We start from the raw sequence: 16,673 nt of genomic DNA on the forward strand, positions 1-16,673 counted from the left end.
TGACCTGATGGACTAGTTGATCAATTTCTTAAGAACCGATACCATTCCAAAGTTAGTCCTACTCACTTACTAAATAACCGAAACAATTCTAAATGACGACGTTTTAGCAAGCCCACTTAATATATTGTCACAGAAAAATCTCCCATCTCGTAGGCCTTTTAAGGTTGCGCAGTTACAATTGATGATCTCATGATCCTAATTTCGAGTACTTGCAAGTTGCAACAAAAAAAACTTGTGATTGAAGGTAAAGTACTAATTAATCATGTTTTGTGTTGAATAGTTTGTTGTCATATACTCTCTTTCCGTTTCATTTTATTTGATCTTTAAGATTTTGGCCCAATAATTAAGAATATATAAACATTCATTTAATTTTTCTCTCTTTTCTATAAAAAGACATAATTCAGTAAACTGAATTTAACCATTAATAAAACAATGTAATAAACTAAATTTAACCAATAAGAAAACAAGATGTAAAATATAATTGGTAAATTATTTTTATTATTTTTTGCATAGAAAAAGTTGAAAACATCATTTAATTTGAAACTATTTGTTTTTTCTAAAACTGAGGGAGTAGTAGATTTGAGACACTGAATTTTCTGAAAAAACTTTTTGTTTTGCAAATTTGAAGATTCTGGTGAATATATATAGTAATTAACGGATATACCAGGCTTTTTATAAGACAAGAGATATATTAATAAGTCACGGTTCCATGGGTCGGAAAAGCAAAAAAGGGTACCGAATATATCACATGATAATCTTTATTCTGGTTTTCATTTTTTTGTGGACGGATCTTGGAAAGGAAGCGATAAGTTTTTTGGATTAGGGTGGTTTTGCACATTATCAAATAAAGACTCGTCAACCATGAGAGCTGCTAATCTGCGTAGAAGTCTTTTTCCACTTCATATAGAAGTCAAAGCTCTACTCTCGGCGATGAAGTGTATGAATTTTGCCGACAATCAAGAAATAACTTTTTTTTACAGACTGTGCAGACCTGGTGAAGATGATGTCTTCTCCAACCGAATGGCCAGTGTTTTCAACTTATTTGGAGGAATTCCGGACCGACAAGGAAGAATTCATAAGTTTTTGCTTATCTTTAATTTCTCGTACTGCAAATGTTAAGGTGGACAAATTGGCACAAAAAAATTGTACTGAACCGCTTCATATCACTTTTGTAAACAATTTTCCTCAGAATTGGCTTTTCTGAGCTCTAAATAATATCTGATGACAAAAAAAAGAGTTATATTAATAAGAGTATATAGTTTAAGACTTTTAGTTATATTAAAATGAAGATTTAGAGAACGCACCAATTTTAGATTGGAGATACAAAATAAGAGAACAACGAACTAAAGTTAAAATAAAAATAAAAATAGAACACTAACTAACGTTGAATTTTAGACTTATGAATTAGGGTTACTTAAAATTCAGCCCATACTAGGTCCAAAATGAGTGTAACTAACCTACGCCTCCAAGTCGGCTCTTTAAAACCTTGTGCTGCAATTTTGTTTTGCCCAAATTATTGGTAATTTTGTTTTTTTCAGGAGAAAACAGTGATGATGGGTAGAAAAAACTCAAAACAGGTTCGTTATTCCAATAGGTTGATACTCATAAATAGGTTAAGCCAATTATCTGATCCTTTGATATGTCAGATACTTTCTCATCTTCCCATAAAGGAGGTTGTCACGACAAGCGTTTTATCCACTAGATGGAAGAATATCTGGCTTAGTGTTCCTAGTTTGGAATTGATATATTCGATATTCCCAAATTTCAATACCTTTAGGAGTTTTGGTGATAGGTTTTTCGATTCCACTAGGGTTTCATGTATACACAATCTTAAGTTATATTTTGATGAACATGATGCATGTTATCTTACATCATGGATCAATGCCTTTGTTACACGTAACATCCGACGTCTATATGTCCGTCGTGTTCGTGGGAATTATTTTCATGAGCTGCCCTTAAGCCTTTATGTTTGTGAGACATTGGTGTCACTAAAACTCTTTCATCTGACTTTGGTTGACCCCGAATTTGTTTCTTTACCGTGTCTGAAAATCATGCATCTAAACTATGTTTGGTTTCCCAATGATGCCACTTTCGAGAGACTTGTCTCTTCTTGCCCTGTCTTAGAAGACTTAAAGATTGATGTATTATGGAATGATGGAAGAGTTTATCGAGTGAAATCTCGTTCACTTAAGAGACTCCGTTTACTACGAAGTTCTACTATGGTGTTTGATTCTGTTCCGGGTGTTGTTATTGATGCTCCTCTAATATGCTATTTGAGAATCAATGATCGTGTATCAGAAACCTATATATTAAATGATCTGGAGTCCAATGCCAAGTTAGATATACATCTAGACTTTGGTTCTGAAGATTTTGGCGAACCAAGCGTTTCATCGAGGAGAAGTCGCATCCGTAGTTTTCTGCCCGCAATATCGAAGGTCATGGGTTTGAAAATATCTGAGAACACTTTCAAGGTATATATATAATATGTTTTGAACATGCACATTTTTGTTGTAATGAATAGTTTCTAACCCACAAGTCCTCTGTTTGGTTTCAGGTCATTCATCACTATTCCAATTTAGCACAACTACCTCAATTTGATAACACGTCCCGCTTGCACGTTACTCTCCGTGTATCCGAATTAAAATGGTTGCCGAATTTTCTTGAGTGTTGCCCGAATCTGAAATCCCTCATTGTGGCTTTTAATGGTGACTTTGAGAAGATGGGTTCTGAGGAGATGAATCAAATAAGTTTCCTTCTCCGGATGAAGAGGATTGTGGATATGACGATATTCATGTACACTTCCAAGGTATATTATATATTGGACATGAACATTGCTATAATGTATAATTTTCTAACCAACATTACATTATCTTTTGCTCAGGTCATTCGTCAATATTCCCAATTTGAAGTACTGCCTTGGTTTGCTTACATGTCCCACCTACATGTTACTCTCTCTATATCACTTTTAAATTGGTTACCAATATTTCTTGAGAGCTGTACGGAATTAAAATCTCTAGTCTTGGTGATGATTTACTTAACCAATGAATTTCTTTTTCGTCTTTAGTGTTTTTATCTTATATTGCCATTCAACTCTCTTTATTTTTTTTCCTTAGGTATTGTTGCATAGTGATAACATAAATCAACTAAGTTTTTCATCTGTTCCTAAGTGTCTACTATCATCGCTCCAGTTTGTTGAACTCAATGCCCAAATCTTGAGATTTGATGGCGAAATACTGAATCTGGCGAAATACTTCTTAGAGAATTCATCTATCCTCCAAAAACTCACTCTACATCCGAACAAGTATGGTTCAACTTATGCGAATATGCTACACAAATTCCGAAGACGCTCTAGAACTTGCCAATTCATCCTAACTGATTTGGAATAGCTTAGAGAGAGCATGTGAAATTCTTGAGACACAAGTAATGACAGGTTTCAGAATCTGTGTTGTTTATGTAATGAAGTTTTGTCCCTTAATGCTTATCTATTACGAATTTGAATGCTCCACCATCACTCAATGCATGTTTTATTGCTACACTTGCGTATTTTGTTTTCTTTAGTATATTGATTAACTTATGTGTTTTGTATATTAAGTTCTATATTACTAAGAAAAACAGCCTTTTACACTCCGTTTTTGTTTGTTAAGCATTTCACACTCTTCGTCAATTAATTACTAAGCGCTCTATAAAAATTAATTGGAATTCTGAAAGTAGTTCATCTATAGGTTAGGTCTTTGGAGTACTGTGGAAGTAGATGTTTTTGAGTTTCTTCTTTACCCTAGGTATGAGATTAGAAGGTTGAGGGTTTGGGATGTCAAGTGATCGCTCTCTTCTGGGAGTTAGTCGCGAGGATCATGTTTGTCCTCGGTAGCAACTTGAACTGTTGGAACCGGTTACTCTGGCCAAAGGGCTCATTGTCAAAAACTTGCCTCAAAGTGGCTTCTATTGTAACCACCAGAGTTTGCATATGAGTGACCCGTGGTTTCACTACCGACTAGACACATATATTTGATTCCAGTTAAAGCTTCGCCGGGCGGAGCAGCTTCGTTGTTTCTGTTTTTTGTAACCCATGGATATGTTAGGGCCATAACTCAAGACTATTTGAGTTGAATTAGCATATTCTAAATTTTATATGTAAAAAATAAAATAGACATGTATATTTGCATAATGATATGCAATAAGTGAATGTTGAACAGTTCATAAATGTATAAGTTGGATAAATGGAATTTATTTTCTTAAAACTACTATCAAACTGACCCTTAATCAGCTAGCACAAATTCAATTTTCTTAAAAAGTTACGTAGTTTGGTTACCATTTCTCCTAATATTAAAAATCCGAAAACTGTTAACTCAAATCAAAACTAGGAGGGGATGTGAATCTCACAAGAACTGGATATGAAATTTAGATGGACGTTTAGGAAGATCAAGAAGGTGATTGATGACTCTCAGTTTCTTGTTATCATCATGAGCATCAATTTCCACTTTCATCACTTGAAGAAACTGCATTTCCCGCAACAAGCACTTCACTTGTCTCACTTCTCTACCACATCCACTAAACCCATATATCTCCAACACCTTCACTTCATTTCGATCAACGCAAACTCCGTGATCACTTGCACAATGCAAACCCTAAAGCAAGCATCACAAATAAAGCACCATATATACAAAGTTAGGATTGTATAACGCACAAGTGAATTAATTATCTCTTTATAAAGTTCAGATTGCGACACCTTGAGGACCAACGTTTCTAGCTTTGGAGATTTGTTAAGCAGACGCGGAAGCACTTCCCAACCTTCTTTCTCATTACTTTCAAAATAAAGCTTAACAAGGTTTGAAAAGACATGTAATTCCACACATCTTGAATACATCATCTGAAACGCAAGACCAAAAATATATACTAAGATAACGAAGAAGAAGGTTTTGCAAACAAAGATACATACCTTAACAGAAGCAGGAGACAAGGAAAGGGTCTTAACGTTGCCTATCCAATCAATGATCGGAGATAGATGCATGTGAGTATTACATTCATGTCTTATATGAACATCTAGTTTGACCTCAACAAGGGAATTCAAGTAACTGGTCCTTGAATAGCGACAAGGAGCGAAGCCAGAGTATTCGAGGTAAAGAAGACTTGGTGTGTCGAATTGCATTGGGCGCCCCAATTCAAAACTGTTATTGAAGTGAACTGTGAGTCTCTTGAGGGTTTTGTGGGATATAGAGAAGTTTGGACTGTCATTATATCTGTAACCGCGTAAGTCATGTAAGAATAATTCCTCAAGTATTGGACAACCAGGAAGCATCGAATGGCACAATCTTTCGCATGCAAACCAAATTGCATGGAGAAAAAGACTCTTTAGCACTGGAAGAACCCCTTTTGGACAATATGGCATTTTATTTTGACCAACCTCTATTCTAAATGTTAGCTTGACCAACGTCTTGATTGTGAAAACATTACAAGGCCACTCATTTTGCGTAGGAGTAAAACCCATTTTAAAACGCATATCAAGATCCACAACACCTCGTTCCATGGCATGGTGTAGCCATTGGTCGATGTCCTTATGAGCGCAACATTTAAGAGGACATAATATTGAAAGTTTCTTTATGGTATTGCAATCGGTAAGGGTTTTATCAACAAAATCCCCGAAGCTCTCCTGAACATCTTTCATTTCTCCTTTACCTTCCTCTGGATAAACTAAATCTGAGTCGTCTAAATAGAGATGATGTTGAGATTCAAAGAGTTGAATCATCAACGCAAACAGATTCCTCCACCTTTTGGAGATAAGAGATGTAGAAACAGCTCGTTTTGTGGGAAGATAGGACAAGATCTTAGCAAGTATCTCATCTGGAAGACAGTTTACTGCATCTCTAGAGCTAGATTTCACCTTTCTGGTATCCATGAGATCGAAGCCCTAGTAGTCAAAATATGAGCTGAAGAAAAAAAACAGATATAGAGAATGAGTGGTTTGATAATTAATATAGCAATTAGGGTTTCAAAATATTTCTAACTAGCTAATTAATTTCCCCTTTATTTCTAGTGAATAATATATACTTTTTTATTTTATTTTTTTTATCAACCGATATAAATTAGAACTCAAATGAGTTCAATCCTATGGGATATTGTTTACATATGTGACATGATACGGTTCGGTTAACAACACAAAACAAACGTTACTTTTATAAAACACAAAACGTTTAACAACTACTTCTTCTTCTGTTGACTTTGCTTCCTTCTTGTTGAATTTCTACTTCGAGAACTACTTCTTCTCCTACTTCTTCTTTTGCGTCTTTTCTGTTCTTAATCTTCTTCTCACTTGACGCTTTCTCGTTTTCAGGTTTAATCAAAGGTTCAACATCAACAATATTACTAAGATTATCATTTATAGCTAAATTATTATTATTCCAAGATAAATATAATTACTTCAAGGGGTTTTGGTCATGTTTCTTTAAGAAGGCTTGGTCGTCTACTTCCAGAAGTCTGTTGGGTTGATTAGTCTTCTCTTGTCACCATTATCATGCTCTCAAGCCCAAGCCCAATCCCAAGCCCAAGCCCAAGCTTCCCTTACCACTACCAACCTACACTCCGATCCAAGTTTGAAGTTTGAACGAGCTAAAATAAATAATTGTTAATGTACCAGATTTTCAAAAGACACTAGGAGTATTTTCAAGAAACACAGAAGAGAACATTCTAATGTTAGATTGGAGACTACAAAATGAGAAACACTGACTAACAAAAGATGTCAACAATGGTTTTGAGTTTTTTGTTCTGTTGAATTATGTAAGTAATCACTTCTTTTAGTGTTGCTTCCCTTCCTTCCTTGTTCCTCCCAACTTCTTCAATCCGATCATGGTAGATCCTTCAACCGTATAATCTTCCAATCCCTTGCAGAAATAAAAATAGACATGTGAAACCAACAACACAAGTTAACAAATACAAAAATCATGAACATGATATTATTATATAATAATACCCTAATCAATTCTTGACGTGCTTCTCGAAGCTCATCGTTAATTTGGCCTTGTTTTACCATGCGGTCGTCTAGTTCTTTTATCTTAGAACACTTCTTCAGTTCTTCTTCAGCTCTCTTTCGTGCTCATTGTTGATTTGGCCTTCTTTTCTTATACGGTCCTCTAGTTCTTTTATCTTAGAACACTTCTTCTTCAGCTCTCTTTCGTGCTCATCGTTGATTTGGCCTGCTTTTATCATGCGGTCCTCTAGTTCTTTGATCTTAGAACTCTTCTTCAGCTCTCTTTTGTACTTCCGTTTCAAAGTTTTCTATGAAACACACTAAGCATATCAGCACTCAAGAACCTGAAATATACATCTCTATATATATAGACAAATACCTCTTTCATCTGAAGATTTTCCCTATTCTCTACTTCTTCTAGCTCATAGTATTTCTTCTCGAGCTTCACAAGTATCTCTGAAATCTATGAAAAGCATGCTACAACTCAAGAACGATCAATACATATATGATATATATATATAATATACATACATACCTCCTCAAATTCGTCATGCTCTTTAAGGAGCTCCTCCCAGATTTGCCATGTTTTTTCTATAGCGAGCATTTCCTTAAACTCTCCTGCTTTTGTCACATCTTCGTCCTTCTCAATCAGTTTTTCGTCACTCGTCTCTCTCATTTTTGCCATCTCTTTGTTTTCCCTCCTTGTCTCTATCCTTTTCCTCAGTTCTTTAGAAGTCTTTATCAAACTCTTCATATCCTCCATCTCGAAACTGTTTGATTTTTTTCGAAATCGAAAAGGTAACTGATTGATTTTCTTGTAAACACACACGAAGAAAGAGTTTTTGCTTTGTCTTGTTTTTTTAAGGGTAAATTGCGCACAGTAGCCGTTGACCCACTTTTAATTTCAGATTTTGACATTGTGGACTGCGCCTTTCATTTCTTAGACATTCAGCCAAAAACTGACCAAAATGCCCCTGACGAAATTGAACCCGGTTTATACGTACGGACCGCGTCGTTAGAATCCAAGTGAATCGGGTTCGTACGTACATTGTTCATCGTTGAGAAATGCATTAAATGATTTCTGGGTTTCGGCGAATTTGACACTTGAGATTGGAATTAAATTTTTAAAAAATTAGTTGGGCTTAGAAGTTTTTAATGCTAAAAAGTTTTGACAAGATTAAAACTCATGATTACCTATTATAATAGAGATTATATTGTAAGATATTTACATAATTGAGATTAGAATTCTGGGGAAAAAAGAAATTCGAAATTGTGTTACGGTGAAGAATCTGAAGTTTTCAGTTGCTGTTTTACAAAGTTTGAAGGATTGAAGGAGAGACAATCTGTGTTCTGGGTAAGAAATTCGTGTTAATCCTATTAATTACACTTGAGAACGTGATATGAAAATAATGATACGTTTTTAAAAATTTCTGGGTTCATAAATTGTTTTGTTGGAGATTCTTTTTGTATTTGTAAACCCAAAATTATCTAAAGCAAATTGAGAACCGAATGAGTATTCAAATATAGTTATATATTTAACATAAATTATATTTAGACTTTTATATTCCAATTACCCAAATTACAGTTATAAAATCGAAGTTAACGTACACTCGTACATTTATCAAAGAATATATACGTACACTAGTAATTATGTATCTGGTGAATTATGTAAAGATAAATGTTTTACGTACACGAATACAGATAGGCATGGTAGAAGTGAAATGAATTGTAATGGTGTGCAATTTAGTATTGGAAGATCGGTTTTACATGAATGAGAGTACGATTCGTTGAAATATTATATATGCATAATCTATATTAAAATATACAGCATACATATAACTTACATAATAACTTAATCTGGATGTCAAAAAAATAAAATTAAATTTTTTCGTAGACAATGGTTAGAGAATAATTAAACTCATTTTAATGTTGTACCATGTACGTTCCAATAAATATTTTTGTGTACGTACATAGTATTAGATTTATGTGATTTAGACATTTTTATGATGTAACTGTTTAGAGCGGTCGTATACGTGTACGTGTATCTCAATATTATCGTGTATGTTTAAGGGTTTAGTTTAAAATCTTGTTTATTCTCAACAATTTTAACTCACCAACAAAGATGTACGTACATTATTATACATGTACGTACATAACATTTTTCAAAAGTACGAGGAACAACTATACTCTGACCATATAATTTTATTTAATTATTATATATGAATAGATTTATGATGAAAACCCCAAAAGATATTTTATCTAATCAAAATAATCAAAAGTTTCTAATGTACAAACTCAATAAATATTTTGTATGTCGCCTTTACAATAAAACAACATCTAACATGTTTATTTCTATTTTAAATAATATTTTATTTATTATCATTTGAAGACAATTCACGATTAGCAATATCATATAAACATATGTGCGTAACGGTAATAATATATACGTACACGGTAGTAATGTGTACGTACACGGTAGTAATGTGTACGTACACGGTAGTAATGTATGTAGTAATGTGTGTGTACGTATACCGTAAATTACATATACGTACAAATTTTTTTTTTAATGAAGGGTATAATTGTAATTTTGCACTCGTCTTCAACCTCTGCAACCCTAATTTTGCAGCCGCTTGTTAACTCATTAACATCCGAAACTCCTCGCCGCCGACTACTCTTCTTTATCTCCGCCATTTGAGTATGAACAATAATTCAAGAAACCAGAAAATCCTCTTTTTGTTATCCTTTATCACGAGCTCGATCGAAATTTCCTCAACTTAAGCAACGAATAGAACTCGCACAGAGCCTCAATCGAACTTTCACTTTCGATCGGAGTTTGTGTTTCGTCGGAATTGTTATTCGTCTTCGACAAACAGTTTTTGATTTTCTTTGGTTGTTAGAAAGTTAATAACGTATTTTTGATTTAATTTTAAATTTAAATTTTGGTAATCAGAAAAATAAAGAAACGAAACTGAACCGCCTCCTTTCATTTCTCGTTCCAGGGCAAATTTGTCCATTTTTGGCTGAATGGCTAAAATCTGGTTGGGCGAGCCCACTTTGTCTCTTTGTGAAAGAAAAAGTCAGAAAGGTGTCAACGGTGAAAATTTCTTTTTTTTAAACGGGAAAAATGTCGTTTTATACGTGAACTTTCAAAAAGTGGACATTCAATACGTGAACTTTGCGGTCGGCCAAATAAAACATGATAAAAACGTTGACCCGCCATTTAACACAAATCAAAATGTTGACCAGGCCAAAATCCCGAGACGTTAACTGGCATTAACAGATCTGATAACCGCCGTAAGCAGACGTTAATTGTTTCTGTTAAAGTCGAAAACGACGTCGTTTCACGAAACAATAAAATCCCCAATTCAATTTTGAAATCCCTAATTCTATCATCTTCTTCACTCTTCTTCCATAGCTAATTGAAATCCCAAATTCTTCTATCTTCCATATCTTCTTCTATCATTTTCTTTAAGTTTGATTTCGAAATCTCTAATTTTATCATCTTCTTCCATTGTTTGATTTCGAAATCCTAATTCTTCCATCTTCATCCATCTTTCTAGCTCCGTCGATTACCAAGTATCTCCTCCATGTGAATATACTTATACCAAAAGTGGTCCACGTGAGGAAGAATCTTCACAGCTCAATCCCAAACGTTCCTCGCATGGTTGACGTCTTTGTTCCATAGCTTCATTAAGCAACCATGGATGATAAAAGATGATATGAAAGCTATGGAAGTTTGATTAAGTTAGAAGATGGACGAATTAGGGATTGAAGATGGAAGAAGATGATAGAATTAGGGATTTTAAAATTGAATTGGGGATTTTGCTGTTTCATTTTATATGAAACGACGTCGTTTTCGATTTTAACAGAAACAATTAACGTAATTAACGTCTGCTTACGGCGGGTATCAGATCTGTTAATGCCAGTTAACGTTTCGGGAATTTTGGCCTAGTCAACATTTTGATTTGTGTTAAATAGCGGGTCAACGTTTTTATCATATTTTATTTGACTAATGTCAAAGTTCACATATTGAATATCCACTTTTTAAAAGTTCATGTATAAAACGACATTTTTATAAACTTGACGAAGAATCTATCTACCTCCAAGATTTGTTATTAACGGAACTTGATAAGACGTTGGCGTGTAAATTTTTTCATAATATTGTGGTACCGATGAAATTCAAAAAGCTGTCACTGAACGGTGATTAATATCGTAATAAATAACTAATAAATTGTCGAACGATTCTTTTTTTCTTTAGTAATGTTGATAGGCTTATAGCTAATCGCCTAATCCCCTACGTGTGAACACTAGAAATAGCCTGAAGAGACAAGTTTACTAGTACTATGCCATTGAAATGCGTGACATTTACAGTGATACAAAATTACTATTGCTTTCCTTTGTTAGTTTAGCAACTAAAATTTAATTAAATGGCTTCTGACAGGAGTATATTTAAAGGCTTAAATTTGATTTGTGACAATTTAAAGTCCTTTATGATTTGTGAAAAATTTTGGATTCTTTTTTAACCAAGTGATTAAAACTTATCTATATCAACAATGGTCTTTTATAACTCTCTTGCTTTTGTGTTTAGGTACATTTAACGAAAGATAAAGAAACAAAAAGTGACGAAGAAGGGTTTAATTGCAACACTTGATACTTTATGGTTTAAAATACATCCCAAATTTAGTGAGTGATTTGTAGTTTGACAAATTTCGAAGAAGGGTTTCATTGTAACATTTGATAGTTTAGGGTTTAAATCAAATCTCAAATTTAGTAAGGTAGGTTTACATAAACAAAACCAAGAAGTTGTGTTTTGTTTTGCAATTTTCTCAAAGACAAGAGTACGAGACTCGTCGACGTCTTTCTTCCTCAACTTCGACAAAAGAAAATAGGATTATTTCAGACCATAAGTCATTGTCTCCGCCTACAAAATCGGCGATTATTAATCACATTGTCTTCTTCTATGTTTGATCCACTTTAATCTCTTCATAAACATCATTTTTCCTCTAAAAGCTTTTTCCTTTACTCATCTTTTCTCTTCTGATCAAAATTGTGAATAATGGGCACCAATCAGACTCAGATCTCCGATGAATATGTTACCGGTAACAGTTCCGGTGTAGGTGGGGGAATCTCTGATGTATACGGTGAAGATAGTGCCACGTTGGATCAACTTGTCACTCCTTGGGTTACCTCTGTCGCAAGGTACGATCATAATATCTTTTTCAGGGATTTTCTATTCAAGATTCGCAAAATATTTCATAATTTCTTGATTTGGAATCTTCTGTTAAAATGAAATTGATTTATTTGTTATAACTTGCAAACCAAGAAATCTTGGATCTTTCTATTCTTGTTGTATAAGAAAGAAAGAGAGATTTTTCTTACAAAATTAGTAATTTTTTTGAACAGTGGGTATACATTGATGCGTGATCCACGTTACAATAAAGGACTTGCTTTTACTGATAAAGAGAGAGATGCTCATTACATAACTGGTCTTCTTCCTCCTGTAGTTTTATCTCAAGATGTTCAGGTGAATTTTTATGTTTATGATTTGAGTAATATCTTCATTTTCTTTTGAGGTTATGTTAATATGAGTTTGCGTGTTTATAGGAGAGGAAAGTGATGCATAATCTTCGTCAGTATACGGTTCCTTTGCAACGTTACATGGCTCTCATGGATCTTCAGGTGATTAAATGTTCTGTTTTTGGTTTAGGTATTGTACTGTTTGGAAATGTGAGCTGGTGAATCTGAATCTTTTAGGAAAGGAATGAGAGATTGTTTTATAAGCTTTTGATTGATAATGTGGAGGAGTTGCTTCCGGTTGTGTATACACCGACGGTTGGTGAGGCTTGCCAAAAGTATGGGAGCATTTATAGGAGGCCACAAGGTCTTTACATCAGCTTGAAAGAGAAGTAACTGCGATTTAATACTTGTCTACAATATCATTCTATTCATTTTATTTGCATTTTTAAGTAAAATGTGGTATTTCTGAAGGGGAAAGATTCTTGAAGTATTGAAGAATTGGCCACAGAGAGGGATTCAAGTTATTGTTGTTACCGATGGTGAGCGGATTCTCGGTCTTGGAGATCTTGGTTGCCAGGTAAACAGAGTTTTAACCAACCTGAAACACTTAGTCTCTCTTTGATCTTATGTTGATTTGGATGGTGGGGAAGTTTTACAGGGAATGGGAATCCCTGTTGGGAAGCTTTCTCTTTACACAGCTTTGGGAGGAATCCGTCCATCGGCTGTAAGTAACGATAAAAGCCTGATGAATGTTTTGGTGCTTATGTTTAGTAATAAGTGTACACTTTATTCTTCTTGTAGTGCCTTCCAATAACCATTGATGTGGGTACAAACAATGAGAAGCTGTTGAATAATGAGTTTTACATTGGCCTTAAACAGAAGAGGGCAAATGGCGAGGTTTCACTACTATCTTTCTAGTTTTTATGCACTTCTTGTGTGTTTAAAGATCAATGTTTCGGAAACTGAAAGGTCTAGTTTCTTGTATTGTTCAGGAATATGCAGAGTTTTTGCAGGAGTTTATGTGTGCTGTTAAACAAAACTATGGAGAGAAAGTGTTGGTGCAGGTAAATTATATCATTAGCTTCTTACTAAAAACTTTTGTTTTTAGTATTATGTTGATATAATAACGTTTCGTTTCAGTTTGAAGATTTTGCAAACCACCATGCGTTTGAGCTTCTCTCTAAGTACTGCTCAAGTCATCTCGTTTTCAATGATGATATCCAAGTAAAAACTTGTGTTCAACATTCGTATCATTTGTAAGTTTTTTGAAAGGTGCCTAGTAGCAAGAATTTGTTTTGTATGTTTTAAATTGTAGGGAACTGCATCTGTGGTGCTTGCCGGGCTTATTGCGGCTCAGAAAGTACTTGGTAAAAGCCTAGCTGACCATACCTTTTTGTTCTTGGGTGCTGGAGAGGTGAGACCTTAAAACATATACCAAATGAACTTTTTTTTGTTAAGTATTTGTTATGTTGCTAAAGCTTTTTATCTTCTTTGAAGGCTGGAACCGGAATCGCTGAGCTAATTGCTCTTAAAATTTCGAAAGAGGTTAGATAGTTTTTCGCGGTTCCGCGCCTTCTTGACATTTCTTTGATTCCTTTGCTCCTTCTTACCAAGAACCTGTGACTGTATTGTCTTGTAGACTGGAAAACCAATCGATGAGACCCGGAAGAAGATTTGGCTTGTGGACTCCAAGGTATTGTTGGCTACATGATTGTTTGATTTTGATTTCTTGTTCATTTACAAAACATTCTTTTTGGATTATCTTGCAGGGACTGATTGTTAGCGAACGCAAAGAATCGCTTCAACATTTCAAGCAGCCATGGGCGCATGACCACAAGCCTGTCAAGGAGCTCTTGGCAGCTGTTAATGTACTTTAATAAACTCATCTTAAATCTCTTCATGAGTAGATGAAAAAACATATCTCAGACTTTTCGTTCTTGTCTTAAATCAGGCAATCAAGCCAACTGTTCTTATTGGAACCTCTGGTGTGGGTAAGACTTTCACAAAGGAAGTAGTGGAGGCCATGGCTACCTTGAACGAGGTTTCTTTTGTTTACTTCTTTGAATCTCATTTCTATCTAGCTATGCTCTTGTTTCTTATGCTCATCTTTGTGTGGTTGGTTACAGAAACCATTGATTCTTGCACTCTCAAACCCAACTTCTCAAGCCGAGTGCACGGCGGAAGAAGCTTACACATGGACCAAGGTAACAATCAAAAGCTTATTGATACTCTCACAAAATGTAAATTTGCATATATTTGATGCAACTATGAAAAAAGAATTGTGTTTTGATTATAGGGTCGTGCAATCTTTGCAAGTGGAAGCCCGTTTGACCCTGTTCAGTATGATGGCAAAAAATTCACGCCTGGCCAGGTTCGTTGATTTTCTTTTAACATTTTTTCTCTATAATTCATGGCTCATGTCCTTCCAATAACATTCCTTTTTCAGGCAAACAACTGTTACATTTTCCCTGGTCTCGGTCTTGGTTTGATCATGTCCGGTGCCATTCGTGTCCGTGATGACATGCTTCTAGCAGCTTGTAAGTACAACACACTCCTTTTAAAACTGTTATTAAAAAATTGACGCATTGTGATATAACACTGCACTCTCTAAGTTGGCCCTAAATGGTTTTATGGTACTAGCCTAAAAGCTAAAATACAACTCTTTTCTCATAAGTTTGTTACTTTGTTTCCATACTTAACCTGCCATATAATTTTTAGTTGTTTTAGAAGATATTTTTTTTGTTATTCCGGTTCATAGTCTTTCATTTATTTCGCTTATTAGTCAATTAAAAATCCGCCAATAATCACGAAACATTATCTAGATCATTTGTCACGAAAAATTTCACTATTACTATTAAGACCATTTGTGTTTTTAAACTATTTGTTCTATCAGCGGAAGCGCTGGCCTCCCAAGTGACGGAAGAGAATTTTGCGAACGGACTGATCTATCCGCCTTTTGCAAACATCAGAAAGATCTCTGCTAACATTGCAGCCAGTGTGGGAGCCAAAACCTACGAACTCGGTTAGTTTCATAATTCTTGTTTTTTGATCATATTAAAAATAGGATCAGTCCAAAAAAAAAAATCTCCATGGCAAAAATCTTATGTCATGTACATGTTGTTGTTGTTGTTGTTGTTGTTGTTGTTGTTGTTGGTTTTGCAGGACTGGCATCGAATCTGCCTCGTCCTAAGGACCTCGTAAAGATGGCAGAGAGCTGCATGTACAGTCCTGTCTACAGAAACTTCCGTTAAAACATTCTTTTTAACATTTTTGGCTCAGCTTTTTACTTTTTGCTTTTCAGTTTTGGTGCTTTCTATATACGACAACTTCTAAACTATTTATACTTTTGCTTTAACTTTAAATAATGAAACCTTATTAACTTTTATGAATTGTGAAATAATCCATTACTCATTTCTTTGCCGTACGCGTGTTAGGTTATGGCGTTTTCCGGACATTAAATAAATTTAATTTAGGTAAATCTGCAGTGGAACACAAATGAGACGAAATAATGGGGGAAATAATACAGTTAATGAAAAGAAAAAATAGATTTAGAAAAATGATAAAATTTGTCATTGTTTGGAGTATCATTTGTGAATTTGCCACTTTCACTAAAATTTTGTGGATTTGTCTTTAAGCTATAAAAATAGGATTGACAAAGCGTTTCACATGTGATGTTTGAGTTTAGTTGGTTACTTTTGTTTTTAAAATTTAGTATTTGTTATAAAGTATGTATTTTAGCAAAAACAAATCGTAAATTTAAACTATTCAAATAATAAAACTGGCAAATTCGTAAATTTTGTAAGGAAAATGACAAAATCCGTAATAATCTCCATAATTAATATAAAGTCTTATATATCTTTATAATATATTAAAAAGTATTTATTCAAAAAATATATTAAAAGGGAAAAGAATAAAGCGCAAAGGAGTGTAAAAGAGAATATTTGAAGTGATTTTGGGCCTAAAATTATAATCATTGCAAAGTCAATGATCCCATCCATCATTAATCTTAAAAGTCAAGAAAAGATAAATAAATAACAATAAATTGGTAGATAAAAAGGTAAATTTGCAAGTGGTGGCCCTCTATTAGTAGCAAAGTTATTTATGATAATGATGATTGTTTGATTTCTTTTTGTTAGAATGGTTATACATTCATTGAACATCTATACTGGTTCTTAACCTTTTTCTTTCAAAATGA

The 16,673-nt window shown here is 34.2% G+C and overlaps 4 protein-coding genes, 1 long non-coding RNA gene and 1 other non-coding gene across 8 annotated transcripts; 4 read left to right on the forward strand and 2 right to left on the reverse strand.

The window, feature by feature from the left end:
- Window positions 1-1,550: 1,550 nt before the first annotated feature.
- AT5G25850 (F-box/RNI-like/FBD-like domains-containing protein) lies at window positions 1,551-3,386 on the forward strand (the record flags this gene model as incomplete). Its single annotated transcript, NM_122486.1, has 3 exons — window positions 1,551-2,471; window positions 2,555-2,806; window positions 3,114-3,386. The coding sequence occupies 3 exons, from the start codon at window positions 1,551-1,553 to the stop codon at window positions 3,384-3,386; spliced, it is 1,446 nt and encodes a 481-aa protein (NP_197957.1).
- Window positions 3,387-3,738: 352 nt separating this feature from the next.
- Window positions 3,739-3,985, forward strand: AT5G04135. Its single transcript, NR_142735.1, has one exon. It is a non-coding gene; the product is annotated as an other RNA (long non-coding RNA).
- A 391-nt stretch (window positions 3,986-4,376) lies between these two features.
- AT5G25860 (F-box/RNI-like superfamily protein) lies at window positions 4,377-5,893 on the reverse strand (the record flags this gene model as incomplete). Its single annotated transcript, NM_122487.1, has 3 exons — window positions 4,377-4,625; window positions 4,727-4,867; window positions 4,937-5,893. The coding sequence occupies 3 exons, from the start codon at window positions 5,891-5,893 to the stop codon at window positions 4,377-4,379; spliced, it is 1,347 nt and encodes a 448-aa protein (NP_197958.1).
- A 1,166-nt stretch (window positions 5,894-7,059) lies between these two features.
- AT5G25870 (uncharacterized protein) lies at window positions 7,060-7,790 on the reverse strand (the record flags this gene model as incomplete). Its single annotated transcript, NM_122488.2, has 3 exons — window positions 7,497-7,790; window positions 7,341-7,424; window positions 7,060-7,269 (listed from the first exon to the last, which is right to left on the reverse strand). Exons 1-3 carry the CDS (start codon window positions 7,722-7,724, stop codon window positions 7,060-7,062), a joined length of 522 nt encoding a protein of 173 aa, NP_197959.1. The 5' UTR covers window positions 7,725-7,790.
- A 2,514-nt stretch (window positions 7,791-10,304) lies between these two features.
- MIR5641 lies at window positions 10,305-10,795 on the forward strand. Its single transcript, NR_142736.1, has one exon. It is a non-coding gene; the product is annotated as a microRNA ath-MIR5641 precursor (primary transcript).
- Window positions 10,796-11,802: 1,007 nt separating this feature from the next.
- On the forward strand, window positions 11,803-15,864 carry NADP-ME3 (NADP-malic enzyme 3). Of its 3 annotated transcripts, NM_122489.3 has the most exons (19): window positions 11,803-12,160; window positions 12,365-12,485; window positions 12,566-12,640; window positions 12,716-12,867; window positions 12,950-13,055; window positions 13,137-13,202; window positions 13,280-13,375; window positions 13,471-13,542; window positions 13,619-13,702; window positions 13,794-13,892; window positions 13,976-14,023; window positions 14,118-14,171; window positions 14,248-14,346; window positions 14,430-14,519; window positions 14,605-14,682; window positions 14,775-14,849; window positions 14,925-15,015; window positions 15,372-15,500; window positions 15,641-15,864. In NM_122489.3, the coding sequence occupies exons 1-19, from the start codon at window positions 12,018-12,020 to the stop codon at window positions 15,727-15,729; spliced, it is 1,767 nt and encodes a 588-aa protein (NP_197960.1). In that variant the 5' UTR covers window positions 11,803-12,017; the 3' UTR covers window positions 15,730-15,864. The 3 variants fall into 3 exon arrangements, with proteins under 3 accessions (NP_197960.1, NP_001331265.1, NP_001331266.1); NM_001343952.1 differs by having other exon boundaries at window positions 11,827-12,160; window positions 14,605-14,849; window positions 15,641-15,846; NM_001343951.1 differs by having other exon boundaries at window positions 11,827-12,160; window positions 15,372-15,846.
- Window positions 15,865-16,673: the final 809 nt, after the last annotated feature.

This window comes from Arabidopsis thaliana, chromosome 5 (genome assembly GCF_000001735.4).
Source record: "Arabidopsis thaliana chromosome 5, partial sequence".
NCBI lineage: Eukaryota > Viridiplantae > Streptophyta > Magnoliopsida > Brassicales > Brassicaceae > Arabidopsis > Arabidopsis thaliana.

What these genes read in the sequence shown, in the direction of transcription:
- NADP-ME3 (NM_122489.3), top strand. Translation starts at nt 12,018, where the DNA reads ATGGGCACCAATCAGACTCAGATCTCCGATGAATATGTTACCGGTAAC. An exon ending in GAGAGAAAGTGTTGGTGCAG is followed by an intron (nt 13,543 to 13,618) that starts GTAAATTATATC and finishes GTTTCGTTTCAG; the next exon opens with TTTGAAGATTTTGCAAACCA. An exon ending in CCATGGCTACCTTGAACGAG is followed by an intron (nt 14,520 to 14,604) that starts GTTTCTTTTGTT and finishes GGTTGGTTACAG; the next exon opens with AAACCATTGATTCTTGCACT.